At 39.5% G+C, this 25959-nt stretch overlaps 1 protein-coding gene across 4 annotated transcripts in view; it reads right to left on the bottom strand.

Annotated features, from left to right (window-relative positions):
- Positions 1 to 25498, bottom strand: part of LOC149323200 (structural maintenance of chromosomes protein 2-like) — a 31034-nt gene extending 5536 nt beyond the window's left edge. Inside the window, exons 1-21 of one of the 4 annotated variants that reach the window (XM_089488299.1) lie at positions 25297 to 25498; positions 21658 to 21869; positions 20097 to 20246; positions 19772 to 19894; positions 17287 to 17325; positions 17090 to 17200; positions 16535 to 16579; positions 15259 to 15492; positions 14183 to 14332; positions 12625 to 12858; positions 11973 to 12132; positions 10774 to 10891; positions 10097 to 10235; positions 9324 to 9443; positions 7483 to 7687; positions 6786 to 6921; positions 6156 to 6280; positions 4832 to 5025; positions 3501 to 3644; positions 2893 to 3087; positions 462 to 662 (exon numbers count right to left, since the gene is read on the bottom strand). In XM_089488299.1, the coding sequence (XP_089344425.1) occupies positions 462 to 662; positions 2893 to 3087; positions 3501 to 3644; positions 4832 to 5025; positions 6156 to 6280; positions 6786 to 6921; positions 7483 to 7687; positions 9324 to 9443; positions 10097 to 10235; positions 10774 to 10891; positions 11973 to 12132; positions 12625 to 12858; positions 14183 to 14332; positions 15259 to 15492; positions 16535 to 16579; positions 17090 to 17200; positions 17287 to 17325; positions 19772 to 19894; positions 20097 to 20246; positions 21658 to 21825 (2991 nt within the window). In that variant the 5' untranslated portion in view covers positions 21826 to 21869; positions 25297 to 25498. The remainder of the gene's footprint in view (positions 1 to 461; positions 663 to 2892; positions 3088 to 3500; positions 3645 to 4831; positions 5026 to 6155; positions 6281 to 6785; positions 6922 to 7482; positions 7688 to 9323; positions 9444 to 10096; positions 10236 to 10773; positions 10892 to 11972; positions 12133 to 12624; positions 12859 to 14182; positions 14333 to 15258; positions 15493 to 16534; positions 16580 to 17089; positions 17201 to 17286; positions 17326 to 19771; positions 19895 to 20096; positions 20247 to 21657; positions 21870 to 25296) is intronic. The other 3 variants (XM_089488291.1, XM_089488306.1, XM_089488314.1) reach the window with 3 other exon arrangements.
- Positions 25499 to 25959: the final 461 nt, after the last annotated feature.

The raw sequence follows: 25959 nt of genomic DNA, 5'->3' as shown, positions 1-25959 counted from the left end.
ATCTTGTAAGTTGAATTTTTCATGTCTATAAGCAATTTCTTGCAATTATATCCCACTGATGGTGAACCTTTTAGGGACCGAGTGCCCAAACTAAATGGCCTTCAAGCACCGGATGTTACTTAGTGCAGAGGGGCGGGACTTCTTCCCCATGCCCTCCCAGGCCTTCAGCTCCAGAGGCAGCTGAAGGCCTGGGGGAGTGAGGGGTGAAGAAGAGGAACAGGCATGCGCCTGTTCTTCCTCTTCCCCGCCCACCCCGTGCCACAAAACATGGCTTGACGTGCCATCTCTGTTTCACCACCACAATTATATCCTATAAACAATGGAGATTTGAATAACTTCATGTGGATTAAGACTCCAGAGGATTTTGCAGGCTTCCTCCTGGCAATTTACACACAGCATTCCCTGTTTAAATGTCACCCAACTATATAGAGTACGGGAAAAAAGTAAAGTAAGAACTTAACCCTTTCTTCTGCTTCTGAAAGCATGTTCATAGCTCTCATGTTGACATTCCTGCCCAGCTTCTCTTTCTTCTCCTGCAGCTTCTGTAGCCTCTGACCAGCTTCTTTCGGATTGTTAGTCTTGAAATCATAAGCTGTATTTGGCTGGCCAAAGAGATGCTTTTCTGAAGCTATCCAATCATAGTCTTTCAGCATTTTAGCAACCTGTAAATACAGTTGAGAATTGTATAGAGAACATGTGGAAAAGCACATCCATACACAAAAGATAGGCCTAAATCTATTGGTACATTTAGTAGATCCATTGAATCAAAAGAAATTACATAAATGGTGACTTATGATCCAACAATTAATTTAATTGTCTATTCTGCTTGGGGCTAACCAACAGGATTCCACCCACAGTACGTGTAAAACTCTTAGCAGAGCAATCCCTGAGACAGAGCTGAAGCACACTACTGCTGAGGCATTAAAAATTCACCAACTGTAAAAACAAAAAGGTTTCAAATACCAACATGCTCCTGATGCAGCTTCCTTGGGGAACTAAAACAAAACCGAACACACTTTGGACTTTCATCATTTTATTTTGCCTTTTTCCCCCGTCTGTGTTCTGAGGTGCCCTTCTGTTTTCTGGGGCTCAGTGATTCAGGTCAACTGGTATGAACTGGGCTAGAGAAGACCCAAACAAATGGGTTTGGGCTACACAAAACCGAAATATACAGTTAGCCCTCATTCACAGATTCTGCATCACATCCACAGATTCAAAAATAAACCTTGATTTTGCCACTTTTTTTTTTTTAAAAAAGGGACACCCTTTTACTACACCACTATATATAATGGAACCTGAGCATGCATAGATTTTGATATCCACAGGGGGTTCTGGAACCAAGCCCCAACAGATACCAAGGGTCCACTGTACATGGCCAGCAGCACCAAACCAAGAGAGTGAGTCGGGATGCAATGTCATTCTCTGGCACTAGAACCAAGAGAAAAAGGCGAATCTCTGAAATGTTGTCACTGTTGCACAGAAACCATTATCCATCTGTGAATACTGCCTGCCCAAGGGAAGACAAGGATATAAGGAGGCCATATCAACTACTGTATTTTCTGGCGTATAAGACTACTTTTTAACCCAGGAAAATCTTCTCAAAAGTCGGGGGTCGTCTTATACGCTGGGTGTCATATTATAGGGCAGGTGCTGAAACTTCCGAGCTGGACTGGAGAATCTGCAGTTGCCGCATATGGTGGGGGGAGCTCAAAAACAGCTGCGGCCGCATCCCCACCATATGTGACGATCGTATGTAAGCAGCTACTGCTCTGAGAGTCTTGGAGACAGGGAGGGCTGGGCAGGCAGGGAGAGCTGACCAATCCAAGCAGGCTTTGTATACAACAAGGTTTCCTGCTAAGTACCTGCATGTCATAAGCATTTGAATTTAAATTACCATATTGAAATCAAATCTGATGTTTTTTAAATTTTTATTTGATGTGTGTTGGGAGAGGGGTAGTCTTATACGGCGAGTATATCCCAAACTCTATATTTTAACTGGAAAAGTTGGGGGTTGTCTTATACGCCCAGTCGTCTTATACGCCGGAAAATACGGTACTTTTTCTGGGTAGGTAGGAGTTGGAATTATGTGGCCCTCCAAGTCTATTGGATTGCAAATCCTAACCAACATAGCCAAAAGGAAGGGAATACTGGACTTGCAGTACAACATATATGGAGGGCTATAAAATGCCCACTGCTCTCCTATGACAAGGTCCTGCTCTCCCTTGACCAGACAGAATTCACAGATGAGCACTCTTTGTTCTGGGAAACTGTAACAGAGAGAGAACCAGGGATACCTCTGATACAGAGATTTAATTATGCTGAGGCAGTGATTTCCCAATTTGTTTTTTTTAAAAAACCTGGGCTACAGGTATTTAAAAAAAAGAAAGTAGCAGTAAAATAGTAGCCATACTTACTCTAAGGTATGGAAGGAGAATGTTAGGAAGAGAAGCGTGTTTTGGTGCTATGGATGTTTCCTTTAATTTTACATTTCTCAGGGAAACAGCCAGGTAACAGATTTTTATAAGTAAAGGAGACCAAGAGTGGTTGTAGTCACAGCACAGTTCTCTATGTAGTCTGACTTATTGATATAATGGACTCTTGGTATTCCCTGAAGTTTGGTTTCAGGACCTCCCATGGATACCAAAACTTACAGATGCTCTAGTCTCATTATATACAATGGTGTAGCAAAATGGGGTCCTTTATATAAAATGTCAAAATCAAGATTTGTTTTACGGATTTTTTAAAACTACATTTTCAAGCTGTGGGTGGCTGAATCCATGAATTCAGAGTCTGTGGATACAGAGGGCTGGAATCTAGTGTTTTTTAAAAATGACCTTTTAATTATAGGAGTAGGAAATTGCTATTGAGGAATGAGATATAGTGATACAGTACCTTTGCAGAAGCATCAGAAGCCTCCCGCTTGTGTTTACTGATATTGTGTTCTAATTCTTTAATCTTCAGTTGTGATTCATTGTTTTGTTCTTTGTACTTTACAACCTCGGTGGATTTTGCTTTAATTGCTTTATCCTGGGCCATCACCACTGCTTTTTGCTTAGCCAGTTCATCTTGAGCTTTCTTCACGTTTTCCTGAACAGCAAATGAAACCATATACTCCAGATTAGGTTAGCATTAATTGAGCATTAACTTAAATTAAATATTTAAATACAAGGAAATCATATTCAGATGTAAAAGGAAAAGAAAAAGAGTACGAATTACAAACTGATAGGTTCTGGTCCTTTGAGGGGCAAATCCTGTCCTTCCAGTTGCAAATCTAGAGACAAATAGTGGGGTGCAGACTGTCTAGCAGCAAACTCCTTTAAGAACAAGGAGCTTGCCTGGACCATGACCTCAAACCCTTTTCTCAAAGCAACAAAAGCTGGTTGCCAAGGAGGAGCATCAATTATCTTGAATGACTGGTAGGCTGTTGAGAGTTCCAGGCAAAACATGTTGGGTATGGGGACAGAGTATGTTTTCCAGTAAAGCAGAATGGCAAAACTAACCTTGTTCTTTGCTACTTCTGCAGATATAACCTCAATCTGTTCTTGGAATGATTTAATAGCTTCATTCACAGCCTCAATCTGTTGCTCATAAGAGGTCTGTTCGCGTTTTAGTTCTTCCAGTTCTAACACCAAAGCTTCAACTTCCTGAATGAACAAACAAAAGCCAATAAATATTAGAGAAGCAATTTGATACACAGCAACTTAGGAGAAAACAGCACTGAATCGTATGTGGCTTATGTCATAGGATTGAGCTGTACGGGTGTTTTGCTGTTGTTGCTGTGTGCCTTTAAGTCATTTCTGACTTATGGTGATTCTATCATGGGTTTTTCTGGGGCTGAGAGTGTGTAACGTGGCCAAGGCCATCCAATGGGTTTCCATGGCTGAGCAGAGAATTAAACTGCAATCTCTCCAGAATCCAAGTCCTATACTCAAATCACTACACCATGCTAATCTCATGGAAATATAAAGGAATAAAAGGGAACAGGAGACAGAAAGAGAAGGAATGAATGTGCTCCAAACATTAGCTGTGATTAGAATGAGTTTCAGAAGGAAAGGGAAACAAAGGATCTAGAGGAAATTCATTAGCCAGCAATGCTGATCATGCGATTTTCCTGTCTGTCTTTCTCTGAGTGATAAGTATAACCTACTCTGCATGTGTCCCTCCTCGCACCACAGGAATAATAGACACTAGCTTCTCAGAGAACACTGGTTTTCATACTTTCTATCTTCACGGAAAAACTTCTATATCAAAATGTCTGCTAAGGAGTTCCCGAGTACCTATAACAAAATTGTCTTGCTGCAAGTGATTCTATGCCGTGGTTTTAAGATAATCCTAAACTGTGGTCACACTTCCTCCCTCCCTACATTAATATATTTACATCTTGCTTTATATCAGATAATCTCAAAATAATGGTTTCCTGAAACACATCCACTTCATAACCACTGTATTGGAAACGGGCTTGTTTCAAAGGTGTCATTATTTAAATAAACCAGCTTGTTAAGACAAACAACAAAACAACAACAGAAGCTTACAATTTCCTCTTCGTGACAGAGTGAAGAGGAGGAAGCTCTTGAACCCAAAGCCATGGTTTATTGTTGATGTCTAGAGAGGTACAAAATGTTAACAGAAATACCCAAAAAGAACTAGCATCCCTTCTCCTTAAGCACCCTAAACTGTCACATTGTTAGTTTGGCAACAATCAAAAGTTTCAACAACCTTCAGCATGAAAACTCTGTATAAATAAAATAAACATTCAGGCATCAATCCAGCTTACTTCTCTTCTGAGCTCACCAATTTTTGGAATTATTATATTGCTATAAAGGCATTTCACCTGCTCCTTTTCTTTCATCTTTTTGCTGGAAGCATCAGCCTTTTTCTTGGCTCCATCTAGCTTCTGCTGGGCATTTTTCAACTCTTTCTCTCTTTCTGCTTCAGCATTCTTCATTTTGTGTTCCAGCACTTTGAGTTTTTCCTCTGCTTTCTTTTGTACCTCTTTTGTTTTCTTCAAAGTCTCTTCGCTCTCCTCTGAAACAGAATGGAATTATTTCAGAGTTTTATATAGTGGAAAAAAACCACTGCAGTAATTATTTTTAAACATAATCCTTCCACAGTACCCCCCCCCCCAAAAAAAAAAAAAAACATGGAGAGACAATGAAGTGTATTACCTTTGAAGGAAACAAGTTTACACTGTATAATCCTTAATCACTTTCAATTTAAATAGCTAATTCTTGTAGTAGGTAAATATGACCATTGTTTTATTCATGCAGCTTTCTCCAACCTGGTAGCTTCTACATGTGCTGGAACACAATTCACATCAACCAAAACCAACATACCACAGTCATTGGCCTTATTAGCTGGGGATGGTGGGAGCTGTAGTCCAACACATTTGGGAGACACTATGTTGGGGAAGATTGATACTGTAACCTGCCCTGGGTGAGAAGTGGCCTAACAAGATCTTAATAGATAAGATGGCATCATGCCTATTGTGACTTTCCATGCAAGTATTTATGGTAGCATATAGCTGTTGTATGGAAAGGCATTATCCATATTGGTAGGAATCACTTGTTGGAAGCTGGAATATAGGTGCATGGTGGCTCAGTGCTCCTACTTGGGCAGATGTTATCAGCCTTCCGTGGACATCAACAGCCATCAAGGGCTTTAACTGTGCAGTCCTGGCAGTCATTGCATTATGATGGCTGCTGACAGGATGGGCCCACCTGAATAGTATGGCCACATCTTTCCCCATATTCCTGTCATTACTACAATGCTTGTCAGCCTGACGCAACCTAACATTGGCTGGGCATTCTTGTATTACAACTAATGGTCAGGCATGAGGCAAGTTGTAACCCAAACATCTGGCGAGCACTAGGTTAGGAAAGACTGTGGTACATCAGTTGAGCTCACAATGTAAAAAGCAACTGGAGATTTAGGAGAAAGATTCTCTTTGGGGAAGTGTTATATTACATGACAATCCATAATTGGATGTCATCATAAAGAGACAAAATTCCCAATAAGCACTTGAATTCAATTTTACTGCTTACTTTCCAAAAATTATTAAAAAAATGTTCATTCAAACCCTCTCCATGTTTACAGACTCCAACCAACTACAGTAGTAAACACAGTCAGTTATAACCATGGCCATTGTTTCTTCTCACCAATGGTTTTTTTCAGTGTATCTAACTCTTCCTGCTGTTTGTGGTAGGCACTTTGCTGCAACTTGGTTTGCAATAGTTCGCCTTCTTCAGATTTCATCTCCCACTGCTGCTTCAAGTGACGATACCTTAATAAAAGTAATAATTTAAAAATACACTTGAACACAACCATATTTGTTCCTTTAAAAACAAGATGAGTGGATACTAGCAATATTTTCTATTCAGCGTTATCTATTTAGAATTCTTAGAAAAAGAACAACTATCTTGTGATCATTTTAGTGTTTTTGTAGTGCAGTTGTTGTACAACTGCGGTCTCTTTAATTATTGCAGAGGTATTACTACTTCAGACAGCTTCCATAATACAGTACCTCCAAAAGGTTAAGCTATTCTTTCTTCTATTTACAGATTTTCCCACAGAAAAGAAGTTCCAATGTGAAGCTACTTTTTTTTAGTTTTAAAACTCCCATAAGGTCCCAGGTGGTTTGACCACTGCCCAATACTGGCTGGGGGATTAGTCCCAAAAGGTAATTTTTCCAGGATTTGGTTTTTCATGCCAGGGCTTCACACTGTCTTCCAATGAAATTCCTTTCTACTGCTATGTTCAAATACAATGCAAAATCAGCCAATACTTACTTTTCAGCAGTGCCCTGCAGACTTGCTAGTTCCTTTCCTATCGTCTGTAGTTCTGCCTCCTTTGCTTTTAATTCTTCTTGCACCTCTTTCACCTCCTGAAGCTTGGATAAAACTGATGCAGATTGTGATCTGGCACCTGGCTCATGGAACAAAAGAGACAGTCATAGTTACTTAAATGAAGCTTTATGTAAGACAATCAAAACTGGCTGGCTATTCCATAGCTATGACTACACATTGGACTGCTTGAAAAGCAGAGTGATATCAGGTCAATAGACCTGTCTGTTCAGTGATGGTTGTGTTATATAAGCAACTGATGGTCACAGTTATCACAACTATAATACATAAATTCACTTGTAGCCTATAACATAAGCATAAGAGATTTCAACTATGGACCACCACTCTGCCCTGTGACATAAATAGCATGAAATTAGAAGTGTGGGCTTCAGCACGTCAGTAGTATAAGTCGTCCAGTTTAGCAGAGCACAGAAAGATAACTTTTTTTTAATAAAGGACATAAAAGGCTAAATAAGATTTTAATCCTACCCACAGGTGATCCATTGAAATAAATGAGATTTAATTTAGCTTTGACATCACTGGTACTATTCATTTTAACTAATTTATTCTGCATAGAACAATTAGTTTTAGCCCAAACTATGTAATAAGAAAGGAAAAATGAAACATGAAAGGTAGCAGTTACCTCCGCTGAGAGTGCCTTGAGGATCAAATGTGTCTCCACCAAGAGTGACAGTTTTGGTCATAACTCTTTTATCAAAAGTAACTTTCTTGGCATTATCCATGTTGTCGCAAACCAATGTACCCCCAAAGACATATTCCATGGCCTTTTGAATTTCAGACTCATAACCCACCAGGCTGAGGGCTACATGGACATTGTTATCACCAACCTAAAGTTCAAAAGAAAAACATTAACACTGTATTGAGGTTTTAAGAAGGATAGTGACAATAGAGCCAGACTCAAAAGATTTACTTCCCCAAATCAAAGCATGATTTCAGTTAGTCATACTGGATCAGTACTGAGCTTGGAAATGTTATTTTTTGGGGACTACAGTGCCCCCCGCTTTCATGGCAGCATTCACCAGCATACTCTTTGGATTAGAGTAGTTGTCCCATGATCTCTCCACAACCTATTGTTCAGTTAAAGCAGGGGTTCCCAACATGGGATGCCTGCATTCTCAGATACTGCGAGATGGAATTTCAAGGGGAGTGCAGAGTCACAAATCATCACTCATTAGTTTCTGAATAAATTAGAATCTAATTGCTCAGTTAAGATTTGCAATTTAAACACTGAGTTAAAAGTGCTTTTTTAAAAGTTCAATTTCTTCACTCACAGTATTGTATATGACACCCAAAATCCAGAAAACAGTGATACCTTTATTGGACCAATCAAGATGCACAATATATGTGTTGCATGCTTTGGAAGCTCTACTGACTTTTTCATCAGGTAAAGGTGTTAAAAATCATACAAGGGAAGAAATTAAAAAGTGATGATGATATTCACAGGTCTGCATTTTATTGCAATGCTGTGGTTGTTGTAGCCCTACATACCATCTTAACTAAGGACAACCTCCATAACATCTTGTCAAAATGCAGGCCTATGTCTAACATTGCCATTTTTCTTTCTTTCTCCTCTATGATTTTTAACATCTTGCCTGAGGAAGAAGCCAGTGGTGCACTGAAAGCTTGCAACATGTATATTGTTGCATACATGCATTTTGGTTGCTCCAATAAAGGTATCACTGTTTTGTGGATGTTGGATGTTATTGTACTTTGCTAAATGGCTAACATAGTTATTCCTGGATATGCTTCCAGGAATGTATGTGGTTCAATTTGTGGTTCAAACATTAGAAATTAGACTTCTTCAATTGTGATATTATTTTTGTAGGGGGTGCAAACATTAATCTAACATTTTCTGAGTTATGGGGCATAGAAAAAGTTGGGAACCACTGAGTTAAATGGCTGAATCCAATGCAGTTATTATACCGACAGAACTATTTCCATCAGAGGAATGGTGACTCTCTTTCCTGAGCTGCAGGCACAAACGTCCCCACAAAACCTTGTCAACAAGTCTGGGATACCCTTTGGAGCAGATGGCATGGAAAACGGCAAGATGGAGGAAAAACAGCATGCTAGCCAGTTATGCAATCCCTGGCTGCATCTACTCTACAGAATTAATGGTTTGACACCACTTTAACTGCTCAGTGCTATGGAATTTCGGGGTGTGCAGTTTTGTTTAGCCTTTGCTATCACAGGGCTCTGGTGGCAAAACAAACTACAACTGCCAGGATTCCACAGGAAGGAGCCATGATGTCAAACTGCATTAATTTTGTAGTGTGGCAGCAGCCCCAATCTCAACGTAACCACTGTAAGCCACTTATACAGCCTGCAATAGAGGCATTGTAACTTTAAAGTAAGAAGAAACCTAACCAAAAAAAGCAAACAAACAAACCAACAAAAAAAAAAAAAATGCAAACTCTACATAAGAAAATTAATCATCAAGACAGTTGTCCACACAGTGCATACCAAGGATTTGGCCACTCTGACAGCTTCTTTCCCGATGCATTTCGCTGAGATTTTGTTCAATGGAATAATGGTGTAGCGACGCTTCAGTTCACCCTTTTCTAGCAATTTTTTGCCAGTAACCTAATAAACAAAGGAACAAAGGTCAGAAATTGCTTTACTTACATGCTAATAGCTTTAATTCATAACTGGTTTTAAAATAATAGGTTGTACTGTAGTAATATAAAATGCCTTCTGAGAGGTTAAAAGCTTCAGATTGGTTAAAACATAAAGGCTAGTTCTAACCAGGCTAATATATGCACACACATGGTAATTATCAAGATTAACAACATTACCTTCTTGTGTGCACACCTAAAATCCAGAGTTTTGGAAGAGTTATTTTTCCAAAGTTTAAACAAAAACCAAAAAACCAATTATTTCTCCAAGTTCTGGTAAAAACATAATGCATGATTAAATAATACACATTTGCAAATCGGTGCATGATACATAGGCAAAGCCACAAGAGCTAGGACTGATTACAAATAAGTGTCACCTACACCAGTGGTTTTTGAACTTTGGTCTTCCGGATGTTTGAGGTTTCAGTTTCCAGAATTTCCGACCACTGATCAAGCTGGCTGGAACCTCTGGGAGTTGAAGTTCATAACATCTGGAGACTAAAGACAATGAACTATACTATAAAGGTGGTCCAACCTTAGCTTGCTGCTACCTAAAGTGTGGAATGTCCTTAACAAGCTGCATATTTCTCTTTTAATTAACTAAATCTATGAAGAACATACCTCTGTGTCCACCACCACATTGTACAGTCGACCACCAGCAACCACTTCTAGTGCTGTTGCCGTAGAGACATCTTTCACAGTAATCAGAGACGCCACAAGCCCCTTGACATGATCTGGGTTCCAGTTTCTTTCTGGATCCCTTAAAACAAATTAACATAGTTAGAAATTCCACTACTGCTAAGTACAGCCCTGCCAAAATGAATAGCTAATGGATTTTCCTCCACTTCCTTGTTTCAACAGAAGGCCTTATAATGCAGCCTTCTTCTACCTCAGGGATGGGAGAGTGTGGGGGTTTTGCAGTCCTTGACCCATCTAAACCCCACTATTTCTTAAACAAAAAGGTCTCCAGGCATGATAATTCGCCTTTTAAATAGGTTGCAGACCCACCTGCGTTGTTTATCATAAACTAGCAGTCTTCCAAAAACAGAAGTGGAGATAGGGTCACTGTCAGTACCCCACCCCCAGCTTTTCATTTTTTGCAATTTGTGATGTCCCTGGAGACTTCGAATAGTAAAAAATAAATGCCCCCCACATTTGCCCCTGTTGCCCAAGCCTGCTCTACCATCTGTAGTCCAGAATATTCATGATTAATTTCCATCCTGGCCATTGACTATGTTGGTGGGGCAATAGGTCTTGGGAAGTTTGTTTTTACTGAACAGATTGTTCCATAGCCTTACCTGTACTCAAAACGCAGATTGGGGAACTTGGTCATTAAAACTTCATAGGATTCTCTCAAGCGGTTAACTACACGAGACAACTCCCTTTGTTTTTCTAAAAGGTTTTCTTCTTTTTTATCTGGAATAGCCAACACATAGAAATCCTCGGCTTACTGTTTACAAGGTTTCAGCATGGACACAAACACACAGCTCATATAGAACTTCCACAAAATGTGTGAAGCTGGTAACAACTTTGATTTAGGTGCCAGAAATAACTAGGCTCCACTTTAAACTGAACCATACCCATTTTAAACATGTGATACCAGTCCTGTTTTTCTATTACCACATGCACTTGTTCATATACATACCACATCAGCATGCCTGCATTAAAAGTTTGTCTCCTGTCTTGCTTAACTTAGACCATATTGTTCAAGAATACCATGTCTGAGTGTCTGTGTGTCTATACCTCCCCATCTTAAATTTCAGTATGTTATGTGTCTTCAAATCGCCTGTCAACTTATAGTGACTCATGAATTTGATAGCATTTTCTTAGGCAAAGAATATTCAGAGATGGTTTGTTTGATCAGTTCCTTCCTCTGAAATACAGCCTACAGCACCTGGTATTTGTTGAGTTTCCCATCCAAGTACTAAACAGGGCTGCTCCTGCTCATCTCCCAAGATCAGACAGGATTTAGTACCTTTAGGGTAAATAGGCCTCATAGCTAGAAGTGACATGACATCATTTCTGGCACACTAAAATGCAATACAGTCAACTGGGGGAGAACACGGGTCTCCTCCCCCTTCCCAGTTACCCACCCCTGTTCTAAATATATATTATGGGCATCATACATTTCTGCACTTGGTCACATTTGTTTCAACATTATCTGTTTCTTAAAAGGTGGATATTATACTCTTATTGCATAAAAATATTCATATTTGTTTGGACCACTGGAAGGAGGTGGAGGCAATGGCAGCCGAGCAATGCTGAGCAGCCTCCTGTTTTAGTAGCTTTGTGCAATTAGTGTATTATCTTTATATCTCTACACGTTTTTCTCAATAATAATAATAATAATAATAATTATTATTATTATTTATTTACTTATACCCTGCTTTTCAGCCAAAAGGCTATCAGAGCGGCTTACTAATTGTTAATTGGACATTTCCCTCTCTCCTCCCTTCGCTCTTTATCTATTGTTTCAACTGAGAAGACTTGAGCATACCTTCATAGTTCAGCTTCTTCATTTCATTTTCAAGTTTCTCTTTCTGCTTTTTGACTGCTTCAAAATCATCTTGGTCTTTCTTATATCCACTATCCATTTTCTTCACTTCAGCTTGTTTGGTCTTGAGCTCCTGCTGAGCATGTTTCAGCTTCATCTCTGCCTACAAAGGGAAACCAGAACATGCCTAAGACTTGAACTGTAATAAACTCTCATAGCAGATCGTAATAAAACCCAAAGCAAGTCCAGAACAAAAGACTTAGATTAAGAGTTGATGTTTTTCCAGATATGCTGACTAAAACATTATCCACATTGGAACATGAAACATCTAAAATATTAACACTACAGTATATCCTCTTTCAGTTTTTTAAAGAAAGAATTCATTTTGCATTGTTCATTAAAATGAAAGGGAGAAAGTTAATTTTGGGAAGTGAAATTAAAGACGGGAGTAGGAGTTGGCCCTTGGGAAAGAGATAAATTTTTCAGTTGATATAGAAGGAGCTGTCTTTCATTGGTTCCTTGTCCTGACATACTTCTTACTGCTGCTTGTGCTTTTATCGCCTCATTCCTGCTCTCTTTAGTGGCATTCCTACACAAACTTTCAGGATGACATAGGAATACTCATGTACAAAGAGAGGTAAGTACAGATGCTTACTTGTTTAGCTTCTGTTTGTGCCTTGCTTATATCATTCTTGCAGGCCATCATCTGTCCAGCAAGAGTGGCGTCTTCTCCATCTTCACTACTTGACAGACCAGCTGACACAGCATTGAAATGCTGCTGTGCAGCAGCCAAGGCCTCAGTGTCTTTATTACTGGCTTCACGAAGAGCACTCAGTGCATCTGTTATCTTCTTCACTTCTTTTTCCTTTGAGACTACAGCTTTAGAATCCTACAGGAAGACATTTTATATAAATTAAAGCATCATAGAATCATAGAATTGGAAGACAAAACAATTTGACATAAATTTAAGCAGCCCAGGTGAACACAAAGCCACAAAGCTGAACCTAGTCTACAAAGGCCAGTAGCAAATCCTTTTGTTGTTGTTTTAAAATAAGACTTTCCCAGCCTAACGTGCAGCAATACCCAATAATCTTTATAGTTCAGCTCTACTACTAGTCTGGAGAGAAAGAACTGAACAATTTGTTCTGTGCATGCAAGAGGTTTGGTAGTCAAAACACAGTCTTTGTTGTTAGAGCCTGCACCTCCACTTCAAAGTACTCTTGGACATCTCTATGCAGAATTAAGCCCCAATATGTTCAGTTGGACCTAGTCTCAAGCAAGCATATGAACTCTGTTGAATTCAGTGGGACTTGCCTCTGAGTAGATCAGGTTTGGATTTCTGGTTCCTGGCTTCATTGCAGTGACTGTGTGTGAAACCTTATTCTCTACTCCACCTTTGGAGCTGAATAGCAGAATATGCTGACAGCTGCCTAGGGGCCAAACACAGCAATTCCTTGTGCATTAAGACTGAGTTTTGAAACTGGGGGAATATTCAATAGCAGGTTGTGATATTGTACATAATGAACATGGGCTGGAATCTTGTTGGCAAATCTCAACTAGAGTTAACCTATTGAATCAATTGTTTAGTGGTGAGTCAACATAGGTCAGTCTGATTGATTTATTGGCTCTACTCTAGTCTACCAATATAGGATTTCCTGGCACACTATAGATATTATAGCATTGGCTAACACCCCTGCCTAATGAGGGTGCTTTTAGCCAGGTTATCACATCTCCTTTCTAGTTCCCACACTACATTCCAATACTCATTCATGCCTACTCCCCTTGGTTTTAGGCAACATCTTTCCTCCTGCCTTATCTCCCAATGACCATCGCATTGTTAAAACTGAATTTGTCACCTCATCTCAACACCCACAAATTTTACATTTCTATGGACATTCTTACACAGCTTGCTTACACAGGTTTGTTCCTGGACTTTGCACTCCATTCCATGCATCAGGGGAAGTAGACTCAAGTCTACAAAAGCTCATGCTACCAACTTCTCTCTCTCAGTTAGTCTCAAAGGTGCTACAAGATCCCTTTGCATACTGATTTTTCCAGATTAACAAAGCTATGTCTTTGAATCAGATTTAGATCATGGATTGTAGTGGGAAGGCATATTGCCTAATAGTACTGTATTCTTAATTTTGAAGCAGCCTAAGCATAGTTGTGTGGAAAAGAGTATGTAATTTAACAGAAAATGTACCCCCACTTACCTCTTGCATGCATTTCACCAGCTCTTTGTGCCTTTTTTCTTCACTTTCCAAGTTTTGCTTTTTGATATCCAGTGTACTTTGCACTTTGGTATCAGTTCTCTGAACTTCAGCAAGAGCTTCTTCAAGTGAATGAAGCACACCACCAAATTCCTACAAATATACCAAGTGTTAGCCAAGCCTTCTATATATTTGCAAGTGTGTCTGAAAAGTGTCAGTCCACTTAACATGTCTCACAGAAAAGTGACACCACCAGAAAGTGGAGAGGAAGGGAGGGATAATAAACTGTGTTTCGGGAATCTGCCCTTGAGAAGAGTCCCCAAATACCTTCAGGAACAATGATAAAGAATCATCTTGTTTGTTATTAACAGCACAGCTCATTAGATATCTCTATGCCAGCTGAGGCAGAGACGAGAAACTTGTTTGAAGTTTTATTTTGCAAATGCTATAGTATAATTTACTTTCCAGGAACAGCTTAACTAAAAGCCATACTGTTAGGATCACTGATTTGGGCAAATTGTCAGCTTAGAAGACTGATTTTTGGGGAGATCCTCTATAAGAGCTTAGCCTACCTCGGCCTCCTTCATTCAGGGTTCTTGAAACAGAGTGTGTTTGGTGGTCTCAAATTATAACCTCTACTACAGCTGTTCAGTTATTTTTATTTACAGTGGGCCCTTGATATCTGGGGTTTGGTTCCAGGATCCCATGTGGATACCAAAAGCTGTGGATGCTGAAGTCCCCTTACATACATAAAATGGTGTTCCTTGTATAAAATGGCAAAACCAAAATTTGCTTTTTGGATATATTTTTTTTAAAAAATTCAAACTGTGGTTGGTTGAATCCATATGCAGAATCTACACACAGGGAGGGCTGACTGTATTTCTAAGATTAGAATGTAGCTAGCTATTGGTTGCCCTAAAGTCAAGAACTCATATACTGCTGAATTACTTACTGCTTAAAATTAACTAACGTAATTATCAGTGAAATGGAATCAAATAGATAGTACATATTCCATAAAAGAAAATTGATTTTTAATTCCCTGCATCAGCAAATTTCAAGAACAGCTTAACAGGTCTTACTTGATCCCTTTTCTTTTCCATTTCTGATATTTCTTTGCTGAGTTCCTTTGCCGCCTTCTCATTCTCGGTTATCTTTTCTTGACATTTTGAAATATTGTCTTCCATTTCCTTTAGCACATCAGCAGAATGTGCTTTGGTTTCTTCAGCTAACCCAAACTGATATGCAATATAGAGACGACTCAGATGTTCTATCTCTCGCATAACCTTTTGGTATTCCAAATAGGAGGATCGTTCCTGGACAAGACAACCAATATGATAAGACATCAATCCAAGCTAAGATGAAACAATGGGATTTATTAATTCAGCACACCTACCAACAGATCAGCTTCCCTCAGCAGGACAATGGGGAGATGATTCCCCCCTCCCACTTTGCTTTAAAAGAACAAAAGGAACTCCAGAGCAGATTTTGGAAGGGCATGTAGGGCTGAAAATGAAGCAAGGGAAGTCCCATGGCATGTGTGGGATTCCACACACATAATTTTGCCCAGTATAGTAATAATAACACAACGCATGGCCAGTGATTATCAGTATTAATTTCATAGGAAAACTCAGTCAGATTATTGACTGAGAAAATATTCCTCCAGCATATGGGCCCATCTGACTTCCTCTCAAAAGTAAGAGAAATGAAGTACATACATCAAAATCTATTTTGCCCATTAAAAAGGCATAAGAGAAACAGAGTTCAAGTTAAATGATATTGTGAGCTACTCATTTAAAAGAAATGTATTCCGTCCTTCACTTAAATTGGTTCCAGAGTGGTGTATATCACTGAATATCAGAAACAGTAAAATCACATAGTACTTGCACCATTTCCTGTTTATGCTGTTTCATAATTCACTTCAAGGAATGGCTGTCCAAATCCCATTCTATAGCATCCAGCAGCCATCTCCTGCCCAGTCTAATACTAATCTGTCTGCTTATAAAAATTAAATGACAGGAACAAGAAAATTAATAGTCAAGACCAAAGATTTTGGATTAGTTCCCAAACACCCCAAAAACAGTGGCTGCACTGTCTGAGGATTCTAAGAGTTACAGTCTAAAAAGTAACTTTTACAAGCTTTGGAACTCAGCCTTATTCAAAACACTAAGGCAGTTGTTGTAGCAAGTTAAAACCTGTATGATCACAAGTTCACATCAAATTTTAAAAGAATATTTTAAAAAGTCAAGACTGTGAGAGAAAAGACAGACATAGGCTGAGATCTTAGATGTTAATCGTTTCTGAATCAACTTGAAAAGGATTGCAAAGCAAAACATTTGTAGTTTAAATCAGAATTACCTCTTTCAGTTTCTGCAAAGTGGGTGTGATTTCTTCTTCCAAAATCTGTAAAATAAACCCCAGAACATTTTATTTTCTGTTTTCCCAAATGTTTTCATCATACTTTAAGTGGATGGCATTGTCAGGTTGACATTAATAAAAATGTAAAATTAAAAAATAAGACATCCTAAATACTCTAAGGATACCAGGGATCTTGGAAGCTAAGCAGGGTCAAGTCTGGGCAGTACTTGGATGGGAGACTACCAAAGAACATCAGGTGCTATAGGCTAAATTTTAGAGGAAGATAATGGCATTCTGAGTATTCCTTGCCTAAGAAAATGCTATGAAACTCATAGGGTTGCCATAACTTGACAGGCAACTTGAAAGCACACATGTATACACAAAGCAAGGAACAAAGAAGTCCTTAAGACTGGAAGTGATGTATAAGAGTCAGTATCAACATCTCTTTCATTCTGCTTAAACTATCAAATATGCTTTAATGAACTTTATCAGCTGTCCTATTCCTGAAAAGCAACAGCAGTGAAACAAAACAAAATAATTACAAAGTTCTAGTACCGTGCAAATTTCTTTAAGCTTTGCTTCTTTTTTCTCTATTGTCTTCTGGGCAGCTATTTTCTTGCACTCATACATCCTTGTGCCAGCAGCTTCTTCAATCATAGCCAAAATCTACAAGAACACCACATACTTTAATCTCAGCTCAATTAGGGGTGTTTTTTTTTTTGAAGTATCATGGACATAAAAATAATGCTTACCTCTGGAGGCTTCATATTGAGAACTTTGGTAATGCGCCCCTAAAAGTTAAGGGGGGAAAACCCATTAGTCAACAGTCTCTTATTAATTTAAGTAAAAGTAAATGATTCATTTCCCTAGCATCCCAGAGTGATTTGGAAAGAAAATAGCTCAGGAAAATACTAAGGTACATGTACATATCCTAAATGCACAAGATCCTGTCTGTTCTTTGAAGCTAAGAAGGGTCAGCCCTGGCTAGTACTTGAATGGGAGATTACCAAGGAGTTTCTGCAGGTTATATTTTGGAGGAAGGCAAAAAACCCTAAGGAGTTCATGGGGTCACCATAAGTCAACAGGTGACTGCAAGGTGCACTAGTAGACATCTACCAGTAAGACAAATTCCAAAATCCATATTGGGTCTATGGAGAATTCCTTCTATCAAATTGCTTCACCTGATCCTGAAACTATAATCTCCAGCCTTTATGTTACAGTATATAGATCAAGAATGGACAACTGCCACATTGACTCCACCTATGGGACTCTGGGACACATGAAGAGGAAGGATTTTGCTGCCCCCAAATGGCCAACAGTACTCCAAAAGCCTGCTTTGGGGTTCTGGACTAAAATGGACAATATCACCTTTCTAAGGTGTGCAACTGGGGTGCGCTATTGGCCTTTTTAGGACACCTCTTCCCCTAGTTTAAGGAGTCTGGAAACCCTTTGGGAACTGCAGAAACAGCCCTAAGAAGCCATACTTTGCCTATCTTGACAGAGAAACTGTCTAAGGAATTTCTGCTCTCTCTCTTTCTGCAAAGATGCCTATGAGTTTTATGCTGAATAGACACAATTCTGAGTTTAAGGGGATGATCAATTTTTTCAATATTTCTGAAAACAGAGAATCTAAGTTTACTGCTATTTTTGGCTTTATCTTTCTTGTTCTCAGGCAGCACATCTAGGGGCAATTCTGAATGACATTTAATATCTAGGCAGCTCTGTATGAAAGTATGTATTTAGTTCCACCCATAAGAACTCAACACAGCATGCAGACCACACATCTTTGAGATGAAATCATCTCCCTGTTCCCATTTTCCTCACCTGCTTTTTGTAACCCTTTCATCTGACAAAGCTTTTGGAGTTTTGGGGGGTCATTTTGGTTGGAAGTATTATCACAATGTGGATTTTGGAGCTCAGGAAAAAACACCATATTCTTCTGTTGTTTTGTAGTTTTCAAAGGGGGTTGTGGTGGCTGTGTCATAATATCAGTGCTGGAACTAGATCCCCACCCACAGCACCATGCATATAGTTAATCTGAATGCATCAGTGGTGAGCACAGATCAATGCATGTTTATGAAGTGAACAAACAGGGGCAATCCTGGACGGAGCTAATGTTCAGAAACTGGGGGGCAGAGTTTAACAAAAAGAAAGGGGATGGATGTTTTGGAAAGCACATTCCCTTCAGGTCAATCATTAAAGGTTTGAGTTTAGTAATTTGTTGCTGACCCTGCATTTATGAAATAGGCTTGGCATCATCTTTGCTAACTTAAGCAATATTACACAGACTACTGCAACAATCAAACGGCCATTAACTAATCCTTATTTTATTATAGGTAGATTTTTTTCTACAGGGAGAATCAAGCATTACTGATTAGTAGATATTTGAAAACCCTGCGTGTAACACAGCTAGTACTGAAAGGTAAGCATAAATAAAACTGTGAAATGTTGCTTTAACCAGGTGCAGTACGGTCAAGCCATTTCAGAAATAAATGTAAAGTTTCAGAGACAAACTATTGACTTCAGACCTTTAATACCCGACCCAAAACCAATGTGCTTTTAAAAACATCTATTTAACACTTGAGTAGGTGTCTATTTATAACTCTTTATTCAATCAATTCAGTTCCACTTATATTTTCATATATTTATTTGCAATTTCAGCCGCCAAATATCCAGATTCTAGCTAAAAGAACTAAAGAATGTTTATGAACAGGTGTACTTTGAAAGCATTCAAATTCACATGCAAGACATCACCTTTATTTATAGAAAACCTAAGGAGGCTGGCTACAAAGGGTTTGGAAGATACAAAGCACAATCCTGTGCTTACTGACTCACAACAGTGCCAATGAATTTAGTGAGCCATGGCCCCATACAGACAGGCCAAAATAAAGCTGCTTTGGGTCACTTTGAAGGTATGCTGTTTAAATGATGCATGTGTCCTAAGAGTCTAGAAGCTGTGCCAAAACCATGATCCAGTACTAAGGACTGCAGCATGGTTTTGGCATAGCTTCTGGGCTCTTAGGATGCATGCATCATTTAAACAGCATACCTCCAAAGTGACCCAAAGCAGCTTTATTTTGGCAGTCTGTATGGAGCCCATATTCCCAGCCATATGCGTGGACAGGATAGCAGTTTAACTTCCTGCCTGCAGATTCATAATCTAAAACAACTAATGCAACATAGAGCACATTACAAAGAGAAAGGACAGGGACTAGATTATAGACACACATACTGTACCTGCATAATAAGAAAGTGAGGATTATTGACATTCAATCCAATAGAGCAGAAAAGATCCTGTACTCTAGTATTGTTTGCATTCACACCATTGATAAGATATTTATTTCTACCTCCTATTACCACCTGAAGGAAAGAAGAAAGAAGAGTTATTATGTACCAACACATTACCTTTCCTAGCGGCTCAGGCAAGTAGACTACTTAGCACATGCAGTGAGATGTGTCGTCTGTATTCCCAAGAGTAACATGAGTTAACGCACATTTTGAATGTTTCTATTTGCACAGTGAAGTGAGACTATACAATATCTAGAACCCAACAGTGGCTCACCTGTCTTGTAACTGTAATCTCATCATGATTCTCAAATCCTAGTGGACTCTGCTTCTTATCAAAATTATCAAAGGTGATTGAGACAGTAGCCTTAGTAATCCCCGCCTGGCCATTTTTGTATACAAGATCTTGTAGGTTGGAAGCTCGTACCTGAAAATTTAACAAAATATATTTTAAAGGGTTGTTCCCATAGGAAATTTTATTGCTCAGAAAGATTTCTATAAAACTGCTTAGCAATGCAAGGAACAATCTGCATGGCCCAGTTCCTGACATTACAAGAATTGCTGTTGCACAGTCTAGAGCCATGGTGGCCAACCTATGGCATGCATGCCCTCTCTGGCATATGAACCCATTTCTGAGGACATGTGGAGAGATGGAAGGGCAGGAGAAGAGGAGGAACAGGTGTTGCCTGTTCCTCTGCTTTCTCCACCCTCCTGTGCCTTTAGCTGTCTCCAGGGAGGTAGCTGAATGCCTGGGAGGGTGGGAAGAAAGAGGAGGTGCTGCCTGTTCCTTCGCTTCTCCCTACGCTCCCAGGCCTTTAGCTGTCGCTGGGGAAGTCCCCCCCTGGGTAAGACCCAGTGCAAGAACGCCTTTGAGTTTGGGCACTCAGTCACTAAAAGGTTCACCATCACTGGTCTAGAACCCTATCAGTAAGAAGAAAACTACTTTTCCTTGCAACGTAGTTTTGCTTTCACTATATCAGGTCAATTTCAATTCCTCCCTCTCCTCCCCATGCTTCCAAATACCTTCTTTTTCTTGTATGCAGTTGCATCTATTCCAGTCACCATTTTGGCAGGGTTATCGAGAAAAAAAAGGGACAGTCTAGGGACAAGTATTACTCCATTACTGGAACAGGTATTCTTGCACATTGGTATATGAATTCAATTTACATTTATATGGTGTTAAGCTGGCGGTCCATAATCTGTTTGCACAGTGACAAGTGCAAATAAAGATAGCAATTTGAATCCTGTTTCTGCCATCTTATAAGCCAGTCTCCTTCCAGATGTGTTACCACCACATCAACAAATATTACACCAAATCAACATCACATAAGCTGCCTGTTTTGCTTCCAGACTGCATGGTAAGATTACCATACTTATTTCATTTATCACTGTATCACTCTTGTAAGACAAGTGATTATTTGGTCCTACCAAATGGAAAGAGGCATTGAATTGGCCAAAAGTACCTCAAGGCATTAGTAACAATGACAGGTTAATGACATTTATTCCCTTTCAGTGCTACCCATGCGACCAGCAGTTTTCTGCTGAAATTACACATTCGTGTTGAAAAATATGAATCTTGGCCAAAGTATGGCTACAATTTTCTAGTACTTATTTCAGATTTTTACAATGAACAACATCACAGAACGCTTTGTGATGGGACATAGAATGAGTCAGTCAGCTAAAACCAATGCTAGTTCTAGCTAAAACAGACCCTATGAAATAAGGGACAGGTTAGTTGGGACTAACAAGTCCATTCATTTCAGTGGGGTTATACAAGGTAGGACTATGGCTATTACATGCAGCAGGTGGTAGGACATATCTAAAACATATATACTCACTTGTGACAGATTGGTGATGCCCAGCAAGAAACAGATGGAGTCCAGAATATTTGACTTGCCACTTCCATTTAAGCCAGTAATGGCATTGAACAATGGGTCAAAGTCATTAACTTCTGTTCGTTGAGCATAAGATTTGAACCCCTCAAGGACAATTGATTTGATATACATTTCAGCTGGTCTTCCTGATAATTCCAAGCAAATCTAGGTCCAACCTATGAAAGAATATGTGCAGTTTGTAATTCTGTGGTTAACAAATGTTCATGCTTCATAAAACACCATTGGGAAGAATGAAGCAAATGGCAGATAAAATGTTACAATCAGTGATTTGAGATTAAGTACTGTATTATGAAGCTCAGTGGACCTTATTTTATAGTAGCAATGCACAGGAAAGCCTCACATCTCCTGGCAAGCGAATGAAAATACAAATAAACAAAGCTCCATTGAGTTCAGTTAAAAGACCAGAAATTCTGTTAGTTCTGTACTGGGACGTAGCGCTACAAACATTTGCTGGACTGTAGCTAGAGATAATACAGTGGGACCTTGCTATCCACTGAGATCTGATTCCAGGACCCCCACCCCATGGATAACAAAATCCGTGGATGCTCAAGTCCCATTAAATATAATGGCATAGCAAAATGGTGTCCCTTATATAAAATGCCAAATCAAGGTTTGCTTTTTTGGAATTTATACTTTTTTGGAATATTTTCAAGCCATGGATGCTTGAATCCGTAAATAAAGAATCTGTGGATAAAGCAAGGCCGACCGCACATACCGAAAGCTTAGTTCAACATGCTGGCATTACGTTTTGAAGCTTTGAATGACTTGTGACCTGGGTACAGACTTCAGTTGTACTTTTTTTCCTACTACACCTCTAGTAAAATTTAGGCCAAATGGAGCCTGGTGCATAACACAGACACTTAGAACAAAAGATTTTTGAATGCGGTAACAAGAATGAGAGAATACACCTTTCAGTCCATCCACACACAGGCCTGCTCAAACTTTCTTCATTCCAGCAGTACAGTTTAGGGCAAAGTGAAGTGTCTGTCATTTTGTCATTGCATTTACTAAACCATGGGACACTGGAAACCCTAGGTCAACTATTAAATATCACTTAAAGAGATCCACAGGTAGATACAGTTCTACCTTCTCTCCACCTTTGCTTATTCTGTCCCTCTGTGAAGTGGGCTACAGTCTGGAAATACTGGTATAAATGGTAGTCTTTTAATAGGTGTAGATCTTTTTGCTTTTATTGGAACAGGCTAACATTAACATCTTTTAGGCACTGCGGAAAGATCTTTTTACTTTCTTAGGCTTTTAGCCTGCGATTACACTCACATACAGGAATAAAAATATCAGTTTGCTGTTGTTGTGTGCCTTAATTTGGTTTCAAACCTATGGTGACCCTAAGCCAAACCAATCACAGTTTTCATGGCAAGTTTCTTCAGAGGAGGTTTGCCATTACCATCCTATGAAGCTGAGAGAATGTGACTTGCCCAAGGCAACCCAGTGGATTTCATGGCCAAGCAGGGATTCGAACCCTGTCCTCCAGTATGCCTCAGTTCACAAAGCCTCTGGCAAAGAAGCTCCTTTTTTACAAAGTCTTTTCATTGGAGTACAGCCCTCCTTTTTCATGTTTTCTCTCCACCTGGAAGGTTTTTTGTTTGTTTGTTTTTGCAGCATTGATATTGGGAAGAAGGGCTGGAGAAAAATAGACCGTCAGTGTTGGGTTGCAGTAGTGTGCATTACAGTGTTGGGATGAGGCAAAAATGGACATCTTACTGCAATCACATCACACACAAATACAACCAGAAGGTGGAACAAATATATTTCTAACCATCTGTATTTATCTTCACAAGTTTTTTTTTTAACTAGAGAAAGACAGTGTTATTGTGTGCCTCCAAATCCTTTCTGACTTATGGCGACCCTAAGGCGACGCTATCATAGGGTTTCCTTGGCCTGTTTCTTCAGAAAGGGTTCCTTCATAGGGTTTTCTTGGCAAGATTTGTTCGGAGCAGGTTTGCCATTGCCTTCCTCTGAGGCTGAGAGAGTGTGACTCGGTCATGGCTCCCAGTGGGTTTCTATGGCTGAGCCAGGATTCCAGCCCTGGTCTCCCACTGCCCTAGGCCAACGCTCAGACCATTACACCACACTGGTGTAATGCTGTAGCTGTTCTTATTTTTGTGTTGTGAATTCAAAAAGCTCAGCCAAAATGTTATATCTTACACAGCCCTTTCACAAATCCAATCTTTTTAACCAATTCCATTGTTACTCAGCTTTGGCTAAGTGCCGACAGTGATGTGCCACCAATTCATTTTCTTTTAGTGCTTTTGAAAGGGTTTTTGTGTTCCAAATTCAGGTGTTTTGGCTTTAACCCCCCCCCCCCCCTTTTAAAAATCTTTGCAGGATCATTTCATTCAGTTCCCTACAACATCCACACTGTAGAAATAATCCAGCTTGACATCACTTTAACTGCCATGACTCAGTGCTATGGGATCCAGGAAATTGTAGTTTGTTGTGGCACCAGAGCACTCTCACAATGAAGGCTAAATGCCTCACAGATCCCAGAATTCCATAGCATGGAGCCAGGGCAGTTAAAGCAGTCTCAAACCGGATCATTTCTGCGGTGTAGCTGCCACGGCTCAGTGCTATGGACATTTGAGAATATTAGCTTCATGAGGCATTTAAGCCTTCTCTGTCAGAGAGCTCTGGTGCCACAACAAATCCCACAATTCTGCATCATTGAAACACTGCAATTAAAAAGTGGTGTCAAACTGGATTATTTCTCCAGTGCAGATGCAGCCTTTAGGAAGCATCAAAGCAAGTTGTGGAAACGCTTCACACCAGGGAGCAAATCTGAGGTCAACTTTTGGGCTTAGGCCACCAAATTCCCACATAACAAGTACACACACACACGCACACACATATGCATGTATATATATATATATGTGTGTGTGTGTGTGTGTATACATTATATATATATATACACACACATATGCACATATTTGTATACTTATATGTTACTTATATATTATGCAGTATGTGTGTGTATATACACACAAACATATATATATATATACGCACACATACATATATATGCATATACATATTTATATACTTGTTACTTATATATTATATGGATATATATATATACATATATACATACACACATATCTAACGTATGCATATATATATATATATATATATATATTTGTATGCTTATGCTATTTTATATATATATATATATAAATACATATATATACACACACACATACATGTATATATATGTACATATATTAGCATGCTTGTTACTTATGTTATATATATATATGTATATATATATATACACATATATGCACACATATATAAACTTGCATATATATAATTGCATACTTATGTTACTTAAATATACGTTCTACGTGAATGTATGCATATATATATATATATAATGTACACACACATATATGCAAATACACATACAGAAATATGCATATATATGTATTTGTATTTATATAGCTATATGTTACTTATATATTTTACGCTATATATATATATATATATATATATATATATATATATATATATATAACGTACACACACATATACATATATGAGCCTGAGTTTTGGAAGCCTGTGTCACACCATGCTCTGGTTCACAATCTTCTACCTCGCTTTGAATCAAAGCCGCCGCATGGGACTGAGGAGGATCCGGTTCCCGAGCTCCGGAGCGAGCTAACTTCCGCCTTTCCTGCTCCGCGGGAGGAGAGCCTGAAGGGAGACCACGACGAGGCTCTCCTTCTCTTCCGTTCCTCCTTCCATTTGAATTTTGGCGCGGGTTAAAAAGGACCCCTGCCCTCCATCTTGAGCAACGTTCCCTACATAGCTGTCTAACTCACTGCCTGATCCCACCACCGCATGATACTCTTCTTCCCTCATTGGTCGCTGATTGGGTGGGCGTTCTCGCCGAAAGCCCCGCCCCTCCTTCTCTTTAGTCCTATTGTAATGGGAGGGAGACGCTTGGGTCGCGAGAAAGGGGGCGGGGCGTGGAGGCGCGCGCGCTGAGCCGTTAAGTGACGTCACGGCCCCCGCGTTTTCTATAAAAGGGGCTGGGCTGGGCGCGGGCGGGCATTTTGCGCGGAGGGAGCGGGTGGGAGGTTGTGTGTCGGGAGCGCTGGTTTAGTTGCGCATATTAGTGTTGTGCCTTCAAGTTATTTTTGATTTAGGGCGGCCTTAAAGCGAAGTTATGCGTGGGCCTGTGGTTACACTCCCCTAGAATAGAACAAGAGACAGGACTCAATACGCCTG

Source organism: Sceloporus occidentalis, unplaced genomic scaffold, assembly GCF_023333645.1.
Source record: "Sceloporus occidentalis isolate IW3139 unplaced genomic scaffold, rSceOcc1.0.p SCAF_1, whole genome shotgun sequence".
Classification (NCBI taxonomy): Eukaryota; Metazoa; Chordata; class Lepidosauria; order Squamata; family Phrynosomatidae; genus Sceloporus; species Sceloporus occidentalis.
This window is presented reverse-complemented; position numbering and strand designations above follow the sequence as displayed.